The sequence below is a fragment of the Condylura cristata genome, unplaced genomic scaffold, assembly GCF_000260355.1.
Source record: "Condylura cristata isolate star-nosed mole 26May11 unplaced genomic scaffold, ConCri1.0 scaffold00028, whole genome shotgun sequence".
NCBI lineage: Eukaryota > Metazoa > Chordata > Mammalia > Eulipotyphla > Talpidae > Condylura > Condylura cristata.
Window position 1 is genome coordinate 11355170 of NW_004567129.1, and position 22645 is coordinate 11377814.

The 22645-nt window shown below is 54.6% G+C and overlaps 1 protein-coding gene across 1 annotated transcript; it reads left to right on the plus strand.

Moving 5' to 3' along the window:
* The first annotated feature begins 3502 nt into the window (after positions 1-3502).
* LOC101624359 (transmembrane protease serine 13-like) lies at positions 3503-22645 on the plus strand. Its single transcript, XM_012730463.1, has 17 exons — positions 3503-3554; positions 4091-4194; positions 4300-4379; positions 4465-4543; positions 4748-4928; positions 5644-5777; positions 12409-12488; positions 12569-12647; positions 12852-13032; positions 13573-13706; positions 16991-17000; positions 20391-20494; positions 20601-20680; positions 20779-20857; positions 21049-21229; positions 22006-22139; positions 22484-22645. Exons 1-17 carry the CDS (start codon positions 3503-3505, stop codon positions 22643-22645), a joined length of 1854 nt encoding a protein of 617 aa, XP_012585917.1.

Sequence of the window (22645 nt, forward strand, 5' to 3'; positions counted from 1 at the left end):
AAGTACAGCTCCTGAAATTTGCATTTCAAAGCAAATTTTGGATACTGAAGGAAGAGTGCATAGTTAAAGACGGATGTTTTCCTAAAGCCCAGTGCTTCTTCAGTGGAGATATATAGTGGGTGTGAGATTCGTGGGCTTTGCAGGGTTCCAGGGCCCCCTCCTGAGTGTGAGGACCCCAGAGCAGACCCAGAGCTGACCCTCACAGGACTTGGAGGTGGCCTGGGTGAGGAGGAGTTTCCATGCCCATGACCACCTTCTCCCATATTCTGTGAACACATCAGGGAGCAGTTTCCTGCCAGAAACAAAGACCCGCAGGTGAACAAGTGTCCTCTCCTGCTAAGGCTTTTGGGACAAGGAGGAAACCACTGAAATAAGGAAGAGTCAGTCCCTGCATGTCAAGTTCTGGGCTCTGCTCAGCCGTGTTTAGAGCAAGACCAGTTTGAAAAGACAAGGGCCGGGGGCACCTCTGAGACGTTTCTTTTTTATGAAGGCCCAGGCCAGACGGGCAGGACGGGGCAGGAGGGGGCAGGAGGGGGACACGGGGGCCGAGGAGGCTTCTTATCTGCCCTCCACTCACCCCGGTCAGCTCTTGCAAAACCCTTTTTGTGCAACTTTCCTGTCCGCCTGTGTCCAGGCGGGTGCCTCGCTTTTCCTCCTTGCCTATCAATGCTCTCATTGTGAAATGTAAAAAGCCAAAGCCTTGCTTTTCTTGCAATCTGAGGTTTCCATGCAGCGTGCCCAGACGCACGGTGGGGAGAGTCAGCAGAGTCCCCGCGTCCACAGGGGCCCTCGGGCGCAGCTTGTCACTGGCCCAGGTTAATGGTGAGCAGTGAGAAAGCCAGGCCACAGCTCACGAGACTTTCAGAATGTTTCTGTACTTTAGTTTGTAAAAAAGCCTCAGCCTAGAGGCTGATTTCTCTAAAAATTTCTCCTTCATTACGGTTATTTCCTTAATAACTGATGAGAGCCCTGAATTTCTCTCAGCCCCCATATGCACTTTAGAGTTGTGCAACTGAATGAAAATTCCCCAGCAGGACACACCCAGCAAACCCCACTCCAGGCCACCTCGGGCACCAGGAGGACCCGCAGCAGCTGGTCGCTAAGGGCTCCTGAGTGAGCGGCTCTTGGATCAGCAGGTGCCACTGGAAGTGGAAAAAGGGGAGACCTGGAAGGACAGACCTGGAGGAGAAGGTGGGCGGAGGCCAGGAGAAGGTGGAAAGAGAGCGGAGTTGAGACCCCAGGGCGCACCTTGTCCTGCCCCAGGGCAGTGTGGGGCATTTGGACTTGGAATCTCTGCTCTGTCCTTATGTGCGCATCAGAGGATGGGTAATTTTTGGAATTTTATGGAGAAACGATTTCTCTGCAATCACTCTGTCTCTAAGAACACCGACTCAGAAATCTCTCATGGGAGAGACTCCTCGCTTTGCCTTTGGTGGGACAGATGCTTGGCCCCTATTTACAGCATGCACCCCTGAGGAGTGGGGTTTCTGGGTACCTTTGGTGCAGTGCTAGTTGCTAACTGAGATGCTTTCAGTATTAGGGAACCACTTGCTGGAAAAGGCCCTTCTTGAAGAAAGCCAGATTTTTGGCTACAAACGCACTCTTCTTTCCCTGAGTATCCTGGTCTGGAGCTGAATTCTCTGGGAGAGCAGAGGGTAACCTGTCCACCCACCACCTGACAATTACCTAATTAACTAAGGACCTTTCACATTGAGACAGGTGCATCCCAGGAGGGTCTTACCTGGCCAGGGTTGGGTCCTGATTGCTGCAGGGCCTGCTGGCACCAGGCGCCCACCTGTCCTGATCCAGGTCCGGGGGTTTCTGGGCCCTTCACAAAGTCCCTGCTGCTAACTGCAAATGGAGTCTCCATGGAGTTAGACATGGAGCTAATACAAGGGGAACTTCCACCCAAGCCCTGTGACCTGTTCCTGGTGGCCTTCTGTACCTTCAATCAATGGTGGATATTTTCACTAGGACAATTACTGAATAGAAAACTAAGACAATGAATTTGAGACACAGTGAAGCACTTGTAAGTGGTTATTCACATAGACACTGGACCACAGAACTGTACAACAAAGTCCACAGATCACCAATGCACAGGTTAGTCAGCAAACTACGGGTGTTCCGTGAGAAACAAACAAAAAGGAACAAGAACAACAAAAAGTTCTCTGCTAATGTTTGAAAAGTTGCCAACTTGGTAGATCAGAGAAATTGGAATTTAAATAATTGGCTACTATGGCCCTCCCTGGTGGCGCAGCGGGTTAAAGCACAGCACTAAGAAGCTAAAGCCGCTTCCGCATGAGTTCGATCCCCGTCTGCCCTGGAGGTGACCACATGGTGTGGCAGACCTCTCCTGGCCCGCCCACTGCTCCCCTCAGCAGTGTACTTCATCGATCTGCCTGTTCTGCTCCCCACTCTGTCTCTGGTGAAGCCTCTCACCGCCCCTGAGCCTCTGGCCTGTACCCCAGTTCTGCATGCACACATAAATAAGTTTTTTTAAAAAATTGGCTACTATTTTCAACATGAAATTGACTAAAAAAGGCTGTTTCCTGGTCCTCACAGATGATAGGAAGTGTAACTTCTACTTGGCATCTGTACAAAATGGCTGAGTGGAAAACAACACCAGAGCCCAACTGGATGCTTTCATGAAACCTGCAGAATATGCTAATAAGAAAATAAGGAATTGAAAAAAGATGTCATCTTACTGGTGCACAGTGTAGCTGCTACCGCAATTCAGTGTAAAGTGACCAGCAGACAACGCAGGAGGCATCTGCACAGGCTGGTCCTGTGGCACCCCTGGGGCAGGGCACGGGACACCCCATTCCTGGCCTCCTGGGCTCCCCTCCAGTCCTGACATCAGCCTGGAGCTTTCTGCATCCTCAGTGGGCCCTTTATGATGAGTTTCAATCCACTTTTGAAAATAAGTTAAGAATTTTATAATGACGGGTCATAAATGGTGAGTTCTCAAGAAACAGGGATGCGGCTAAGCCCGTGAGGTACTGTCCTGCCTCCTGTGCTCCAGCCTGCGTGTCCCGGCGGCTCTGAGGCCCTTTCCTGAGGGGCTGGGCCTGCTGTGTGTCGCTGGCCTCAGGGAGTTTCCCTGAGCAGGTAGAGAGGCAGCCTGGGGTCCTGGGCTCTGGGGGCTGTTGTGCAATTGAGTCCTGGGTGCTGAACTCTGGGTGTCTGCCCCAGATACCTGGGTGAGAGTCACTGGTAAGTGAGTCTTTGCTAAGCACCTGCCATCCCCACATGGCGCCAGGCACTCTTGTGGCCTACAGCTGGGAGCTTCCCTTAGGGGTTGCCGGGGTGCTGGGCAATAGTGAGCCAGGTAGTTGCCTTTTCCCTGGTGCTGGGTGACCCGGGCTGGGCCTGTCCAGGACAGGTTTGACCATGAGGACAATGGCCAGCAGGTCAGGGCAGGTTGAGAGGGCCTGGGTGGGACTAGGGTAAATGAGGGCTATAAAGGGGCCGAGGGCGGCCCCACCGTCCCTGACTGAGCAGCATGGCCTTGCTGGAGCTTCTCTCCTGCTTCATAGTTGTCAGTACCTCGCTTGGTGAGTGTCAGTTCCTAGGCCCTCTTGTCCTAGAGGAAGCTGGGAAGGAGGACTCTGAGACATCAGTCTCTCCCTGGAGTACAGAGAGTTTCTTGGGGTGAGCTCTGTGGTTCAGCCCAGAGGCGCTTTGAGTCCCTCTCCCCCATACTTGGCCTCAGTGCACAGAGTGAACCTGACTTTGCAGGAGGAGAGTGGCCCTTGTGGGCCTTCTGAGCCCTCACAGTGGCCCCAGGTGGGCAGAAATGCATCTGGGCTCAGAGGATGGAGCCCAGGAAGTGGTCTCCAGCAAGGTAGTAGGAGGCAGGGAGGGCTGATTCCTTAGCCTGAGTCTGCTCCTCTGGGCAGGGGGACCCGGATGGAGCCACTTGTCCCTCTGCATCCCTGGGGGGTGACAGGCCAGCCGGCAGGGGTGTGTCCTCCAGTCTAGGTGCTGGGTGCCAGGAGGGAGTGTGGGTGGTGCTGTGCTGGCTGAGGGTACAAACAGGTTTCTGCAGACTGACTGGACCTCCCCCTGTCCCCTCCCCCTGTGACCCCAGGCTCTGGGACCCCTGACAACTACCCGGAGCTGAACATTACACTCAGCATCAGAAACGGGACGAAAGCAGGTCCTGGCTCCTCGCCCTGGCTTGTGGCTGTGATGGTGAGGGGAGTCTGTAATTGACTGGGGTCACCCAGCCCCGAGGTGGTGGGGTTGCTATACCATGCGTGTGTGACTGGTTATTTTTGACCAGAATTCTTTCTACAGGATGCCAATAGGATCCTGTTCTGTTGGGGCTCCTTGATCACTGAGAACTGGGTGATCACCGCCGCCCACTGCAATGTCACGTGAGGCCAGGAAGGGTCCTAGGGACCAGGGGTGGGTGGGTGGGGGGTGATTCCTACTTAATCCTTATCCAGCTGCTCTCTCTAGGACATCTGACTTAGTTGGGACAGGGCTGTATGAACCACACTCAGGTAGGAAAGACATCCAGATCCTGAAGATCGCCCAGGTAAGCCAGACCCTGTGTACATGCCCATGGGGGGCATCTGTTGAGGCTTTGGGGGCAGAATCAGAGGAGGAGACCCTTCAGCGGCAGAGACAGGCACTGGCTGGCAAACGGGTCTCAGTCCTTTACTTGTTCCCCTGTACCTGTCCCCTGAAGGAGCCACCCCAGTTTCCTTTCTCTCACCTTCGCCTGCCGACTCTCACTCAGGTTTTTATATACCCGCAACTGTATTGGAGTCCCGTGGACAGTGACATCGCTCTGCTGAAGCTGGCCAGCCCTGCCCGCTTCTCCAAGACAGTGTCCCCGGCACTCCTGCCCACAGCTTCCGACAGCTTCCGCTCTGGGCGCCTGTGCGTCACCATGGGCTGGGCGCTGACCCACCCTAATGGTGAGTGACTGGACTTGGCACTCAGGACCTGGGGCAGTTCTGCAACTAGAAGAGAGGGAAGGGCCGTGGGACTCAGCTTTGCCTTTGTCCAAATCGGAGCAGTGTGTTAAACGTGTCTCCCGCCCACCACAGCCTTCTAATGGCGCCTGGCAGGCACATGGCCACGTGGCCACGGCGCCCTGACCTCTGAGTCCCCGAAGACACAGTCGGCCCATCCCTGGTGCCCTCTGTGCCTATGTTTTTGCTTCCAGCTTCCTACTAAATTTTCCTGGGGGTCAGGTTCTGGACTGATTGGGCCACTGAGTCTTGATCCTAGTGTCCCCTCCCCAGGGCTGACCCTGACGGTCTCCCCCACACCCTGAGTCCTGCCCCAGCCAGGTTACCTGGCTGCTCCCCAGGACAGCAGCTGCCAGGAAGTGGCAGTGGGAAGGCTACTGTCGCCCCAGAGTGGGTTTTCTGACGTGGACATCAGCACCCTTCCCTGATGAGAAGCTCACCGGGGCCCGCCACACAGGCTGGGTCCGCAGGGCTCTGTCATCATTGTGCAGGACTGTGGCCCTTTGTCAAATATGTAACAGAGTAGAGTCTCTTGTCAATCTCTGATGCTTGTATAGGAAGCTGGGGACCAGGGATGGCAGTTCTGTGGCCCTGAGCCCTCAGCATGTGCTAGGAGAAAGAAGGCGCTGAGTCCCCTGGCCCGTCTCTCTCTGTGCAGACACCAGCCAGTCCAGGGAGCTGCAGCAGGCTGTGGTGCCTCTCCTGGCCAACTCCGAGTGCAGGAAACACTGGGGCAAGATAATCACAGATGCCAAGATCTGTGCTGGAGACAATGGTGTCTCCTGCTGGGAAGTAAGTGTCTCTCCAACCATCCCCTCATTACTGTCTGCTCAGGCTGCAGGAATTCTCCCTGCCCAGATCCCACCACCAGATTCTTGATTTGGGCGTTGGAGCCGGGACCAGTGCTCAAAGGGCCCATACAGGACCTGACAGTCGGAATAGGGGTGCTGACCCTTTGAACTCCTTCACAGCCACGTCCAGGCTCAATTCAGCTGATCTGGAAGACACAGTCCAAGTCCCTTTCCCAATACCCTGAAGGAGGCAGAGCTGGGCTGCCGTTGAAATGGGGTCTCCACTGCTGGACTACAGAGCCTCCTGGCCCCCAGGACTGTCCAGGTCATCACCCAAGTTCTCTCACATATGCCAGTACTGAATCGTGTCTTTTTACCTCCCACAGGTCGACTCTGGAGCCCCCTTGGTCTGTAGGAAGAAAAAAGCCTGGACCTTGGTGGGCGTCATTTCATTCATGAGCGAAACATGTCCCACTCATACACCGCTGCTGTTTACTCGCGTCACTACAATCATACCATGGATTCATGAGACCATGAACAAAACTGAGTCCTGATCCTCCCATTCAACCCTTTATCCCCAATAAAGCCTCTGTACAGACCCCCACTGCTTGTGTCTGTGACTGGGGCGGTGGCTGCAGTGCCCCTGTCCCCCACCAGGGGGCGGCGTGCCCCTCCCTTTCCAGCTCAGAGCCCAGAGCCCCTGTTTGTCAGGAGCTGAGGCCTTTGGGTCTGGGCCTCCCTGCCCAGGGGCCCCTGGGGGAGAGTCCACACAACTGCTGCAGCCTCACTTCTCAGCCTGGTTTCTTCTTGTTTGGGCTTGTGGCTTTGTCCAAGGAAGGCCGGAGTGCTCCAGGCTAGGTGATGTAGTCTTCCTAGCACAGTCCTGCGACCAAGAGCGCCCCCAGGTAGGCCTTCCCTTCCCTCCAGGCACCTTGCTATGCCTTTATCCCCATACAAACCCCACCCCAGACCACTGATGCCACCTCCTCCCTTCCCTGCCTCTACCTAGGCCCTGTACTAACTCAGTCTGAACCGAGGAGCGGAGAGTTTCTGCCAGCCCCACAGGCCTATACCCCTTTTTTCTCCGTCTCCTTTGTTTCCATTATTTTATATTTCTGTTTGGAGCTGAGTCTGAGACCTGATGAGGCTCCTGCTCAGTCCCACAGGGGCTGGGTCCTGCTTGGGGTGCAGGGCTGGTCTCCATGAGCATCCCAGTCGTGAGGCCTGAGGCCTGGACCGTCATTCTGGCTGGGCTGTAAACGGGGATACCCCAGTCAGGGTCTCCCCCTTTTCTTACCAGGTAACAAATAATGATTATTTTCCCCTTTTGCTTGTGCTTTGGTGTCATATAGACCTTGGCAGGAATCACTTCCAACGTGGTGATCACACGGGCTGTGACATCTTCTCCATGCTCAATCTCAGCCTGTGAGGATGGAGTCTCCCTAACCCTTCATCCTTTTCACTTTTGTTTCTGTTACTCCAAAATTACAAACATTGACGTAACATGCAGTTTTAGGGGCACTGGGTGACCCCTGTTTAGGTGAATCTTACCACACCAGGCCCCCTCAAAGCCTCAGGACCTGCCATCCAGTCCACTTGAGCCCTGACCCTGCTGTCACTCTGCTCTGGGTCCCCCATTCTCACTTCTGCAGTCAGATTTCAGGGTTTGCTGTGGTTGGTTTGAATCTGTGCACTCAGTGGCCTCTGAGACACCAGCCACCACCAGAGCCTGGGAACCCTCCCTGCCCCCCTGTCTATTTGGCCCCTGGTCTCACCGTCCCTTTCTCCACCCTTTATCTGCCCGCCCTCCAGTCACCTTGGGGACTCACTTGAGTCCTGAGGTTTCCAGGGTTTGCTGAGGTGGTTTGGGTCTCCTCACCCAGTGTCCCTGTGAGGTTCTGTGGGGGCAGCCAAGGGCCCAGGCTCCCGTGGTCTGGCTGGGTCTGCAGTGTCCACAGTCCTGGGAGCGCGTCCTGCACACAGGGGAGAGGCCAGAGGCGCCAAGGCCTGAGCCCAGGATGTGAGGGGAGCCAGACCCCGAGCTCATCACTGCACCTGCTCAGGCCTGGACCCACCCAGAGCCCCAGGGGATGGGGATGTGGGGGTGTCCCTGTCCTCTTGGGCTCCTGCCCCCACAGGGTGTCTGCCCCTGTCCTGTGGCCCAGGGCACCTGTCTGTCTGGGGGGCAGGGCGGCCTCTGCTGCCCCAAAGCTCAGGCCTGGGAAGAACCCGGCACCCCACAGCCTATTAGGAACCAATTAAGGGGCAATGAAGGGGAGTCCTAGGGCTGGTCCCAAAGCTCCAAGTGATTCCTGTGAGTGGTCACTGAATGTCCCTGGACTGGAGACGGAATTCCTTGCTGCTTGGGGATGAGGAGACCAGGCCTCCCCCTGGGTGTAGGGTCCCCTGAGGGGCACCAAAAATATGTGTCCCTTCCATTATGACTACCAAGAGATAGTGTTGTTCCTGGACAGCTGTCCATGGCCAAGGAGCAGTCCTGTAATGTAACCTCTGAGCCACCTCTGGAAACTGTGATAGGTGGGATATGGGCACTGCCGTGGAACATGCTGGAAGGCAGGCTTGTTATCTGAGGATTTAGGTAATCATAGTGCATTGACCTTCTAGTGGGTCCTGAACGTAAAGTGATAACTGAAACATTTCTCCTTGGTAGGTCAGAGAAAATCAAATTCAAACAATTGACAGACACCTTGCATATAAGAAATTGATGGGAAAAAGGATTCCTGGTCCTCAGATGTGAGGAAGTATAGCTTCTAGTTGGCATATGTACAGAATTGTTAAATTAAGCAAAAAGAGACAATATGCTTGTAGCTCCCTGGTGACACAACAGGTTAAATAAAGCACAGCACGATGAAGCTCTCCACGGCCACTGCAGCATGAGTTCCCTGCCCAGCCAGGGAGCTGACCCACATGGCGCGGCAGACCTCTCCTGCCTCCCTCGCTGCTCCCCTCAGCAGTGCACTTCAGTCAATCCATCAGCTCTGTTCCCCACTCTGTCTCTGGATAATCCTCTCACCCCCACCATACCTCTGGCTTGTACCCCAGGTCTTATATGCACATATAAATTAAAAAAAAAATGACAGTCCAGAAGAACCCACGTGAACGGTGCAAAAATCTGCAGAATATGGACATAAGAAAATAAAAGATTAAAAAAAGATGTAATCTTACTGGTACATAGTCTTCCTGCTGCAGCCATTCAGTGTAAAGTACCAGGAGACACGCAGGAGGTGTCTGCACAGGCTGGTCCTGTGGCCGCCTGGGGCAGGGCCCGGGACACCCCACTCCTGGCCTCCTGGGCTCCCCTCCAGTCCTGACACCAGTGTGCAGTTTTTTCTGTGTCCTCATTGTGTATTTTATAGTGAGTTTATAAAACCTAATTTGAAAACATTTCATGATGATGGGCCTAAATGGTGATTTTTTTTAAAGATTTATTTATTTGTGCATACAGAACTGGGGTACAGGCCAGAGATGCAGAGGGTGAGAGGATTCACCAGGGACAGAGTGGGGAGCAGAACAGGCAGATCGACGAAGTACACTGCTGAGGGGAGCAGTGGGCGGGTCAGGAGAGGTCTGCCACGCCATGTGGTCACCTCCGGGGCAGGTGGGAATCGAATTCATGCTGAAGTGGCTTTAGCTTCTTAGTGCAGTGCTTTAACCCGCTGTGCCACCAGGGAGGGACTAAATGATGAATTTTAAAGAGAATATTGGAATAAGCCCCTGAGGTACTATCCTGCCTCCTATGCTGTAGGCTGTGTGTCCGGGCGGCTCTGAGGCCATTTCTGAGGGGCTGGGCCTGCTTTGTGTCTCTGGCCTCAGGGAGTTTCCCTGAGCAGGTAGAGAGGCAGCCTGGGGTCCCGGGCTTTGGGGGCTGTTGTGCAATTGAATCCTTGGTGCTGAGCTCTGGATGCCCCAGACACCTGGATGAGGGTCCCTTAGATGAGTCTTTGCCGCTCCCATGATGGCGCCAGGGCCTCTGGGGCCCGCAGCTGGGACCTTCCCCAGGGGTTGCTGGGCTGATGGGTGACTGTGAGCCAGGTGGCTGCCCTTTTCCCTGGTGTTGGGCAACCTGGGCTGGAGCCAGTCAGGACAGGTCTGACCATGGGGGCAGTGGCCATCAGATCAGGGAGGCCCAGAGGGCCTGGGTGGGACTAGGTTTCCTGGGGGATGTAAACAGGCCTAGAGCAGGCAGCCCAACACCCACCTGACCGCAGTGCCATGGCCTTCCTCGGGATTCTCTTCTGCTTCATCCTCATCGGGGCCTCCCCTGGTGAGTATGACGGTCTGAGGGACCTGTTGGGTAGGGAGGTGACTGGCAAGGAGGACTCACACTCAGTCGCTCTGAAGTCCTGAGGGTGCAGCTGGGTGAGCCCTCTGGTTCAGGTGAGAGGTGCTCTGAGACCCTCACCTGCTTCAGTGCAGACAGTGAGCTTGACTTTGCAGGAGGAGAGATGCCCTCTGGGCTTCCTGAGCCCTCACAGCTGTGCCAGGTGGGGAGTAGAACCTTCTGGGCCTCTGAGAATGGAGCCCAGGACGTGCCTCAGGTTGGCCCAGAGGGTCTGAAAGGGGGTTGTCAGGGACACCCTGAGGCCCCCTCTCTAATTTTATTCAGCTGGCAGGCTGGGCACTCAATAAATGGTTGGTCACAAACCAAACAAAAGACAAAATAAATCCCATGTATATGTGCTCAGAAATTTGAAATGTTAGCTTTGCCAGATTTGCTTTAGCAATTCCTCTGACATCCCCTCTAGTCCCAGCAGCCTCCTGCTCCCTCCCCTCCCTGGACAGGGGCCTCTGCTGAGTCCCTGCCTGTTACTCTCTGCAGGCCTCACACACTCACCCCTGGGGCTCACCCAGAGCAGCCAGCTCCGTGGGGGAGCCCCTCCCTGTACCCCCTCCCTGTGTTGTCACAGCTGCTGTCCCCACTGGGGTGAGACCTCAGGTCCCTCCCTGCACAGGGACCAGCCCCCTGCATTGCTAGGACGCGCCTGCAGGCGGCGCCGCTCACAGCGCCTGCTGGTGGTTTTCTGCTCTTTTGAGAAAGATGAGGAGGACATGTTTGGAGTCTTCAGCTTGAGGGAGTGACAGGGCCATGTCCCTGGCCCCAGGGCAGGGGCAGAGGCTGCCTGGAGCAAGGCCTGGGGGACCCTGGGGGTGCCTGGCTCTGGGAGGGGTTGGCCCTGCCCCCCTTCCTTCCTGTGCCTTCCTGGGGCTCCTGAAACCTTGTGTCCCAACCCAGCAAACGTGTTTGCATTTATAAAGGGACCTGCGTGGTGGCCTCCATTCACGACCACCTCGCCCTATGTTTTCCTTTCCTTGATGAAGCTTTTATGGTGGGGAGTCAAAGCCTTAACTTTTTTTTATTTTTTTAAAGATTTATTTATTTGTGCATACAGAACTGGGGTACACGCCAGAGGCTCAGGGGCGGTGAGAGGCTTCACCAGAGACAGAGTGGGGAGCAGAACAGGCAGATGGACGAAGTACACTGCTGAGGGGAGCAGCGGGCGGGTCAGGAGAGGTCTGCCGCACCATGTGGTCACCTCCGGGGCAGGCGGGAATTGAACTCATGCAGAAGTGGCTTTAGCTTCTCAGTGCAGTGCTTTAACCCGCTGCGCCACCAGGGAGGGCCCAAAGCCTTAACTTTTTAAATAAAGATCATCAGAATCATGAAGGGATGCAGAATGTCTGACAGTCTCATACAGGAAATCAGCTCTGTCATACCCCTAAGCTAAGTGTCCAAGACCTGTGACTTGTAGTTTACTGTTTTCTTCTGCACCTCTGACCCACAGACATCTCCTGGGGAGCACTGACTGTGAGGGTAGAAGGAGTTTGTTCCCCATTTCAATTTTGTAAAAGATTTTTAAAATGTATGCATACAGAACACAAAGCTGGGGTGGAGGTCAGATGTATGGGACGTGAGAAGATTCACCAGAGACAGAGTGGGGAGCAGGACAGGTGGATGTATTGAAATACATTGCTGAGGGGAGCAGCAGGTGTGCAGTAGAAGTCTGCCCCACCATATGGGTCACCTCACTGGGACTGAACTCATGCTGCAGTGGCTGTGGTAGCTATATACAGCTATCCTTTAACCTGTTGCACAGAGAGTGCCCTGTTCCTCACTACTTAGGGAAAAAACGTTGGTAGAGGCAGAGAGGGATGAATCTCCAGTACGGACTCGCGATCAGGCGCCCCTGATTCCTCAGCCTGTGTCTGCACCTCTGGGCAGGGGAATCTGCCTGTCCTCTGCATCCCTCAGAGGGTGACTGGACCAGCAGGCAGGGGTGTATGAAGGGGTGCCAGGAAGGGTGTGTGGGGGTGGTGCTGTGCTGCCTGAGGGTACGACCAGATTTCTGCAACTGACTGGCCCTCCTCCCTCTCCCCTCTCCTCCCCTGTGTGTGTGACCCCAGGCTCAGGGGCCCCTGCCAGCGACACGGAGCTGAACATTACACCCAGCATCAGAAACAGGACAGAAACTCCTGACTCCTCTCCTTGGCTTGTGGCTGTGATGGTGAGGGGAGTCAGCGCCTGGGAGGGGTCCACCCATCCCCAAGATGGTGGGGTTATGCTATGTTTGTGACTGGTGTCCTGTAACTTTTGACCAAACTTCTTTCTACAGACTGCAACTAGTATCCAGTTTTGTTGGGGATCTCTGATTAATGAGAACTGGGTGATCACCGCCGCCCACTGCAATATCACGTGAGGCCAGGAAGGGCCCTAGGGGCACGGGGGTTGGGGGAGGGTTTCCTCATTAATGGCTCCCAACCTGCCTCCTCTAGGACCTCTGACGTGGTTGTGGCGGGGCTGTATGAACGACCCACAGGTAGGAAAGACATCCAGATCTTGAAGATTGCCCAGGTAAGCCAGACCCTGTGTACATGCCCTTGGGGGGCATCTGTTGAGGCTTTGGGGGCAGAATCAGAGGAGGAGACCCTTCAGCGGCAGAGACAGGCACTGGCTGGCAAACGGGTCTCAGTCCTTTACTTGTTCCCCTGTACCTGTCCCCTGAAGAAGCCACCCCAGTTTCCTTTCTCTCACCTTCGCCTGCCGACTCTCACTCAGGTTTTTATATACCCGCAACTGTATTGGAGTCCCGTGGACAGTGACATCGCTCTGCTGAAGCTGGCCAGCCCTGCCCGCTTCTCCAAGACAGTGTCCCCGGCACTCCTGCCCACAGCTTCCGACAGCTTCCGCTCTGGGCGCCTGTGCGTCACCATGGGCTGGGCGCTGACTCACCCTAATGGTGAGTGACTGGACTTGGCATTCAGGACCTGGCACACGGCCACACAGCCATGGCGCCCTGACCTCTGACTCCCCAAAGACACAGCCCTGGTGCCCTCTGTGCCTATATTTTTGCTTCCAGCTTCCTATTAAATTTTCCTGGGGGTCAGGTTCTGGACTGATTGGGCCACTGAGCCTTGATCCTGGTGTCCCCTCCCCAGGGCTGACCCTGACTGTCTCCCCCACAGCCTGAGTCCTGCCCTGGCCAGGTTACCTGGCTGCTCCCCAGGCTAGCAATCCAGAGAAGAAACAACACCACAAGTGTGGGATCCTGCAGAAGGATGTGTTCAGTCCCCTTTTCTGGGTCAAAGCTGCTTCCACTGCACCCCACTTTCCTGGGCTGGCAGGCCCAGGCCATATGAGCAGACAGACCGCGCTCTGTCCTGGACCTTTTGCTGGTACAGGACGCTGGGGTCAGGATGGCGGTATCATGGCCTGAGCCCTCAGCATGTGCTAGGAGAAAGAAGGCGCTGAGTCCCCTGGCCCATCTCTCTCTGTGCAGACACCAGCCAGTCCAGGGAGCTGCAGCAGGCTGTGGTGCTTCTCCTGGCCAACTCCGAGTGCAGGAAGCACTGGGGCAGATTAATCACAGATGCCAAGATCTGTGCTGGAGACAATGGTGTCTCCTGCTGGGAAGTAAGTGTCTCTCCAACCAGCCCCTCACTACTGTCTGCTCAGGCTGCAGGAATTCTCCTTGCCCAGATCTCACTATCAGATCATGCTCTGGAGTGGGGACCAGCACTTAACATACCCACCAAAGGATGTGACTACCCGACATGGGGGTTCTGACCCTGTGAGCCCCTTCACAGCCACATCCAGGCTCAGTTTGCAGCTGATCTGGAAACCACAGTCCAAGTCCTTCTCCCAACACGATAAAGGAGGCAGAGCTGGGCTACTGTTGAAATGGCATCTCCGCTGATGGTCTACAGAGACACCTGACCTGCAGGACAGGCCAGATTGTCTCCCAGTTTCTCTCCTACATGTGTCTTTTTGTCTCCCACAGGTCGAGTCAGGAGTCCCATTGGTCTGTAGGAAGAGAAAAGTCTGGACCCTGGTGGGTGTCATTTCATTCATGAGTGAAGCATGCCCCACCCAAAAACCACTGGCGTTCACCCGAGTCAGTAAAATCTCACCCTGGATTCAGGAGACCATGGCCAGCAACTGAGCCCTCATCCTCATTCATCTTCCTTATCCCCAATAAAGCCCCTGCACAGAGCCCTGACTGCTTGTGTCTTTGACTGCGAGTTGGCTGCAGTGCCCCTGTCCGCCACCAGGGGGCGGCGTGCCCCTCCCTTTCCAGGTTCAGGGTCCCAAAGCCCATGTCTGTCAGGAGCTGAGGCCTTTGGGTCGGGGCCTCCCTGCTCAGGGGCCCCTGGGGGAGAGTCCACACCCCTGCTGCAGCCTCCTTTCTCAGGCTGGTTTATTTTGCTTTGGCTCCTGGGTTGTCCCGAGGAGCTCTGTGGAAGGCAGGAATGTTCCAGGCCAGCACATGCAGTCCTCTTCCCAGCAGTGTGGGTCCTGGGACCAAGATAGCTACCCAGGCTGTCTTGTCCCTTATAATATGCCCTAAGACCTTTCTTTTCCTTGAGACCCTGCACCCCACACCCCAGACCACCCATTCTGTCTCCTCCTTTCCCTGCCTCTCACCAGGTCCTGCACACTCACTCTGAGCCAGAAGCTGGCAGAGCTTCCTTCCAGCCCCTAGGCTGACAGATCTTTCTTTTTGTCCCCTTTGTGTCCATAATTTTCCTCTGATTGACAACCGAATATGATACCTGGACAGGCTCACATCAGTCCCACACAGGCTGTAGGGGCCAGGCTCCTGCCTGGGGTGCAGGCTGGTCTCCATGAGCATCCCAGACGTGAGGCCTGAGGCCTGGACCATCATTCTGGCTGGGCTGTCAACGGGGATACCCCACTCATTGTCTCCCCCTTTTCTTACCAGGTAACAAGTAATGATTATTTTCCCCTGTTGCTTGTGCTTTGGTGTCATATAGACCTTGGAGGAATCACTTCCAACGTGGTGATCACATGGGCTGTGACATCTTCTCCATACTCAATCTCAGTCTGTGAGGATGGGAGTCTCCCCGTCCCTTTATCCTTCTCTATGTCATTTTTATAGAATTATTTCTTTTGATATAACATTAATTAGCTACACTAAGTTACTTAAGTTCATTGCACTAAGTTAGCTACCAGGCCACCCTCAAAGCCTGAGGACCCTCCATCCCGTCCATTGTGCCCTGACCCTTCTCTTCACTCTGCTCTGGGTCCCTGAGCCTCACTTCGGCTGTCAGACAGAAGGGTTTGCTGAGATGGTTTGTGTCTCTGCACCCATTGGCCTCCAAGTCCCTGTGAGGTTCTGTGGGGGCAGCCGAGGCCCCAGGCTCCCATGGTCTGGCTGGGTCTGCAGTGTCCACAGTCCTGGGAGTGCGTCCTGCAGACAGAGGAGAGGCCAGAGGCACCAGGGCCTGAGCCCAGGATGTGAGGGGAGCCAGACCCCCAGCTCATCACTGCCCCTGCACCTGCTCAGGCCTGGGGACCCACCCAGACTCCTATGCTACGCGTCGTGACATTATCTCTAATTCAACTTTTTAAGTGAAACTTTCTATTTACTCCTTCAGGTAAAACAGCTCCTTAAATGTGCAGTTGAAAGAAACTTTTGAATCTTAAGAAAGTGTGCAGAACTAAAGATGCTTGTTTTTCCACGGCCAAGTGCTTCTTCCATGAAGCCCAGGGGGGATGTGTGAAGGGTGGGCTTTGCGGTGTTCTTGGAGACCCTCTGAATTCTGCTGAAAGGTGTGGAGAGTATATGGACTCTAGAGCAGACCCAGAGCTGACCCTCACAGGACTTGAGGGTAGCCTGGGTGAGGAGGCGTTTCCATGCCATCACCTTCTTCTCTCATATTCTGTGAACACAGCAGGGAGCAGTTCCCTACAAGGGCAGAAACAAAGACCCACAGGCTGAACAAGCTCCTCTCTCCTGCTAAGGCTTTTGGAGGACGGGGTGACCCAGGGGGTGTCAAGTCCTGGGCTCCATTCAGCCATGCGTAGAGCGAGGCCTGTTTCAGAGGACGTGGCTGGGGGAGCTCTGAGAGGTTCTGTTCTGTGAAGACCCAGGCCAGATGGGCGGGACTCAAGAAGGGGGCAGAGGAGGCTTCTGTCTGCCCTCCACTCACCCCGGTCAGTCTCTCAAAACCCTTTTTGTGGATCTTTCTGGCCCAGCAGTTACTCTGCCGGTGACTCTCTCCCTCCTTGTTTCTATCAGATCTGTCATTGTGAAATGTAAAAAAAGCAAACCCTTGATTATCTTCAAAGCTGATGTTTTACAGGTTGCATGTAAGGACACAGAACTTGGAAATGCCACAGCGTTTCTCATGTCCACAGTTAAACATATGAACATCTTTGACTTCATCTGTCCAGTGTATAAATAAGGATTTGTAACAGCCGGGCCATCATCTCTCATGATTTTATTTTGTTTCTGTACTTTTAGTTTTAAAACTCCCTCAACTAGACAAGGTTTCTCTAGAGCTTTCCCTTATTTTTTCGTGAATGACATTTATTTCCTCACTAAATATTGATGGGAGCTCTAAATTTCTCTCAGTCCCGATATGTACTTCAGAGTTGTGCAACTGAATGAAAATTCCCCAGCAGGACGCTCCCAGCAAGCCCCACTCCAGGTGACCTCAGGCACCAGGAGGACCTGCAGCAGCCAGTCCCCTGGGACTCTGGGAGCAGCGGGGTGACAGACATTGGAAGTGGGTGAAGTAGGGGCGAGACACTGGAAGGGCGGACTTGGAGGAGAAGGTGGAAGCAGAGCAGAGTTGAGACCGGAGGGTTCTCTCTGCCTTCCACCCACATTGCGTCCTGCCTCAGGGTGGGTGTAGGGCTTCTGGGCTTGGAGTCTCTGCTTCTGTCCTTAGGTGCGCGTGGGTAGGTGGGGAGTTTTTGTAATCTTATGAAAAAGCGATTTTCGGGAATCACTCTCTCTCTAAGGAGAGTGTCTATAGACATTTCTCACATAAAGGGACTTGTTTTGCCTTTTTGGTGGGGCAGATGCATGGCCCCTATTTAGAGCATGCACCCCTGAAGAGGGGGGCTAATTGCTAATGAGGTGTTTTCAGTATAGGGAACCACATGCAAGACCGGCCCTCTCTGGAGGAAACTGACAGTTCTGGCTGCAAACTTAGCTCCTCTTCACCTGAGCTCAGTCTGGTGCTGAGCTCTGTGTGAGAGCAGAGGGTACCTGTCCCACCCAGACAAGCTGAACAATTATCTAATAAACAAGGACCCTGACAGCGGTCTGGCCCAGGTCTCACCTGGCCAGGGCTGGGTCCTAATTGCTCCAGGGGTCAGCTGGCACCAGGCAACCTCCCCCCGATCCGGGGGATCTCGGGCTTCTGTGCCTTTATGTGGTCTCTGCTGCTAATTGCAAATGGAGTCTCCATGGTGGTTAGACAGGGAGCTTGAAGCTAATACAAGAGCAATTTCCACCCAAGCCCTGTGACCTGTTCCTTGTGGCCTCATGTAGATCTAATCAAAGGTGGATATTTTCAGTAGGCCAATTACTGAATGAAAAACTCCCAATTAATTTGAGATACAGTGAAGTGCTTGTAGGTGGTTCGTTATTTCACACAGAGACTGGGCCACAGAACCATATAACAAAATCTGCGATCACCAATGTACAGGTTAGTCATTGAATTAGGAGAATGCTAGTGGGTAATGAAATTGAAAAATTTTCTCCTTCATAGATCTGAGAACACGGAATTTAAACAACTGACAGCCACTTTGCACATATGAAATTGACCAGAAAAGGCTGATTCCTGGTCCTCATAGATGAGGCGAAGTGTAGCTTCTAGTTGGTAGATGTACAAAATGCTTAAATTAAAAAACAACACCTAGAACCCAGGTGAAATGTTCACAAATATAGATATAAGAATATGGATATAAGAAAAAAAAGGATTGATAAAAAGATGTAATCTTCCTGGTACGCGGTCTTCCTGCTGCAGCAAGTCAGTGTAAAGTCACCAGCAGACACGCAGGAGGCTGTGTCCCCCCCAGAGCAGGGCCTGGGACACCCCACTCCTGGCCTCCTGGCTCCCCTCCAGTCCTGACATCAGCCCAGAGCTTTCTACTCTCAGTGGGCCTTTTATGGTGAGTTTATAAAACCTCACTTGGAAATATTAGGAATTTCATGATGATGGTCCTAAATGGTGAATTTTAAAGAGAAAATTGGAATAAGCCTGTGAGGTACTGTCCTGCCTGCTACACTCCAGCCTGCGTGTCTGGGAGGCTCCGCGGCCCTTTCCTGAGGGGCTGGGCCTCAGGGAGTTTCCCTGAGCAGATAGAAAGGCAGCCTGGGGTCCTGGCTCTGAGGTCTGTGTTGCAATTGAGTCTTGGGTGCTGACTCTGGGTGCCCTGGGTGAGGCTCCCTTACATGAGTCTTTGTGAGCACCTGCCGCCCCATGATGGCGCCAGGGCCTGCGGGGCCCACAGCTGGGAGCTTCCCCCAGGGAAAGGGTGATGGGTGACAGTGAGCCAGGCAGTTGCCCTTTTCTCTGGTGCGGGGTGACCTGGGGTGACCTACTCAAAGACAGGTTTGACCATGAAGACAGTGGCCTTCAGGTCAGGGAGGCCCAGAGGGCCTGGGTGGGACTTAGGGCTCCCGGGAAACCCCAGAGCTGGCGGCCCACCGTCCCTGACTGAGCACCATGGCCTTGCTTGGGCTTCTCTTCTGCTTCATCCTCATCGGGGCCTGTTCTGGTAAGTGTTAGGGTCTGAGGGATGTGCCTGCACTGGGAGGAGACTGGGAAGGAGGACTCTCAGCGCCAGTAACCTGGCATCAATCATCCCCTGGTGTACTAGTATTCTGCTGGGTGAGCCCTCTGGTTCAGGCGAGAGGTGCTCTGAGCCCCTCACCTGTCCTCAGCCTCAGTGCAGACAGTGAGCTTGACTTTGCAGGAGGAGAGATGCCCTCTGAGCTTTCTGAGCCCTCACAGCTGTGCCAGGGATGGAGTAGAACCTTCTGGGCCTCAGAGGATGGAGCCCAGTGGCTCAGGTTGGCCCAGAGGGTCTGAAAGGAGGTGGTCAGGAGACACCCTAAGGATTTTATTCAGTGCCAGACTGGGCACTCAATAAATGGTTGGTTAAAAATGACACAAAAGACAAATTAATATCATGCCTTTGTATCTGTGCTCAGGAATTTGAAATGTTTCCTTTGCCAGAGTTGCTTTAGCGACTTCTCTGAGACCCACACCAGGCTCAGCAAGCCTCCTGCACCCGCCCCTCTCCTGGACAGGGGCCTCTGCTGAGTCACTCTGTGCAGGCTTCCACACTCACCCCTGGGGCTCACCCAGAATAGCCGGCTCCGTGGGGGGAGGTCCCTCCCTGTATTCCCTCCCTGCTGTCCCCAATGGGGTGAGACCTCAGGTCCCTCCCTGCACAGGGACCAGCCCCACTGCATTGCTAGGACGCGCCTGCAGGGGGCGCCGCTCACAGCTCCTGCTGGGGGTTTTCTGTTCTTAGGAGAAAGATGAGGAGGAAATGTTTGGAGTCTCCCTTCAGGGAGTGGCTGGGTCATATCCTTGTCCCCAGGGACGGAGGAAGATGATGCCTGGAGCAAGGCCTGGGGGACCCTGAGGGTGCCTGGCTTGGGAGGGGCTGGCCCTGCCCCCCTCTCTTCTTGTGGCCGAGTTCTCACACCCTTGGGGCTGCTGGGGATCCCGTGTCCTGACCTAGCACGTGTCCTGCATAAGTCAAGGGCCGTGAGTGGCATCTCCCCCCTTCTGCTTTCCTTTCCTTGATAAAGCTTTTATGGCGGGGAGTTAAAGCCTTATCTTTTAAAATAATCTCTCACATGAATGGTTTCAATATATCTGACAGTCCAGCACAGGAAATCAGCTCATGTCATGTCCCTAAGCTACATGTCCAGGGGCCATGACTTGGAGTTCACTATTTTTCCTCTATCACTCTGGCCATAGACATCTCTTGGGGGAGATCGACTGTGAGGTAGCAGAAATGTTCTTCATTTCCTGGGAAAATGAGCCAGGGAAAGTAAGAGGGGCAGAGGTCTTAGCAGGCATGTGGGGTCAGGGAACCCTCTTTCCTCAGCCTGAGTCTGCTCCTCTGGCCAGGGGGACCCAGATGGAGCCGCCTGTCCCTCTGCATCCCTGGGGGTGACAGGCCAGCAGGCAGGGGTGTGTCTTCCAGCCTAGGTGCTGGGTGCCAGGAGGGAGTGTGGGTGGTGCTGTGCTGGCTGAGGGTGCAGCAGGTTTCTGCACACTGACTGGACCTCCCCCCTCTTGCCTCCCCCTGTGACCCCAGGCTTTGGGACCCCTGTCAATGGCTCAGAGCTGAGCATTCAACCTAGGATCATCAATGGGACAGACGCTCGTCCTGGCTCCTCGCCCTGGCTCATGGCTGTGATGGTGAGGGGAGTCTGCACCCGAGTGGCACATTCCCTACCCCTGAGGCAGTGGGGCTACTTGGGGTGTGACTGCGTCCTGTCTCTTTTGACCGGCCTTCTTTCTGCAGACGCCCACTAGGATCCAGTATTGTTGGGGCTCCCTGATCAACAAAAGTTGGGTGATCACAGCCGCCCACTGCAATGTCACGTGAGGCCAGGAAGGGTCCTAGGGCCGGGGGTGGGGGACAGGGAGAGTTGGGGGAGTGGTTCCTCCTTAATCCTTACTTACACAGATGCTTTCTCTAGGACAGCTGACTTGGTTGTGACTGGGCTGTATGAGTCCCGCTCAGGTAGGGAAGACATCCAGATCCTGAATATTGCCAAGGTAAGCCAGACCCCATGCACCTGCTCTGGGAGGTCTGTGAAGCTTTAGGGGGCAGGATCAGAGGAGGAGACCCGTTAGGTACAGACAGACATGGGCTGGCAAACGGGTCTCAGTCCTTGTTCCCCTGTATTTATCCCCTGAAGGAGCCACCCCAGTTTCCTTTCTCTCCTCTTCTGCTGTTTTTCACTCAGGTTTTTATATACCCCCAACTGAAATTGAATCCCGTGGACAGTGACATCGCTCTGCTGAAGCTGGCCAGCCCTGCCCGCTTCTCCAAGACAGTGTCCCCGGCACTCCTGCCCACAGCTTCCGACAGCTTCCGCTCTGGGCGCCTGTGCGGCACTATGGGCTGGGCGCTGACCTACCCTAATGGTGAGTGACTGGACTTGGCACTCAGGACCTGGGTCAGTTCTGCAACTAGAAGAGAGGGAAGGGCCCGTGGGACTCAGCTTTGCCTTTGTCCAAATCAGAGCAGTGTGTTAAACGTGTCTCCCACCCACCACAGCCTTCTAATGGCACCTGGCAGGCACACGGCCACGTGGCCATGGCGCCCTGACCTCTGAGTCCCCGAAGACACAGCCGGCCCATCCCTGGTGCCCTCTGTGCCTATGTTTTTGCTTCCAGCTTCCTATTAAATTTTTCTGGGGGTCAGGTTCTGGGCCAATTGGGTTCTGAGTCTCAGTACCTCCTGGACTGGCCCATGGTGATGAAGTCCCCTAACATCCTCACTCTGTGCCCAGTCAGTGCTATCTGGCTTGTCCTTCCCAGGACAGCATCCCAGAACAAAGTGCAGGGAATAGGTTTCTCTGTCACCACCATAAAGCATTCTCCTGCCAGAAGGATGTCAGTCTCCACCCCTGGGGAGAGCAATACTGTCCCTGAGCCCTCTCTGGGCTGGCAGGGCCCCGTCCACACTGGTCGGGCACCAGAGCTTGTGTTATAACTATGTTGGAACGTCCTCTCCCTAGTAGCATCACAAAGACTGTGGCCCTTTGAATCTTCAGATCTAAAGGGGTGGTGATCTCCTATCCAACCTCCCGATGCTTGTACAGAAAGATGGGGACCTGGAAGGTGGTATCATGGCCCTGGGCCCTCACATGGGCTAGGAGAAATAAGTCCTGATGCTTCTTGGCCCTCTCTCTGTGCAGACACCAGCCAGTCCATGGAGCTGCAGCGGACTATGGTGCCTCTCCTGATCAACTCTGAGTGCAGGAAGCACTGGGGCAAGTCAATCACGGATGCCAAGATCTGTGCAGGAGACAATGGTGTCTCCTGCTGGGAAGTAAGTATCGCCCCAACCAACCTCTTGCTACTGTCTCGGTCAGGCTGCTGGAATTCTCCTTGCCCAGATCCCACTACCAGATTCTTGATTTGGGCCTTGGAGCCAAGACCAACACTCAAAGGGCCCAGTACAGTACCTGACTACCTGGCATGGGAATGGTGACCCTGTGAGCCCCTTCACAGCCACATCCAGGCTCAGTTTCCAGATCTGGAAGCCACAGTCTAAGTCCCTCTCCCTGTACAGTGGAAGGAGGCAGAGCTGGGCTGCCGTTGAAATGACATCTCCGCTGCTGGACTACAGAGCCCTCTGGCCACTACTGCATCGTGTCTTTTTACCTCCCACAGGTCAACTCTGGAGCCCCCTTGGTCTGTAGGAAGAAAAAAGTCCGGACCCTGGTGGGCGTCATGTCATTTATAAGTGAAGCATGCCCCACCCAAAAACCGCTAGTGTTCACCCGAGTCAGTAAAATCTCACCCTGGATTCAGGAGACCATGGCCAGCAACTGA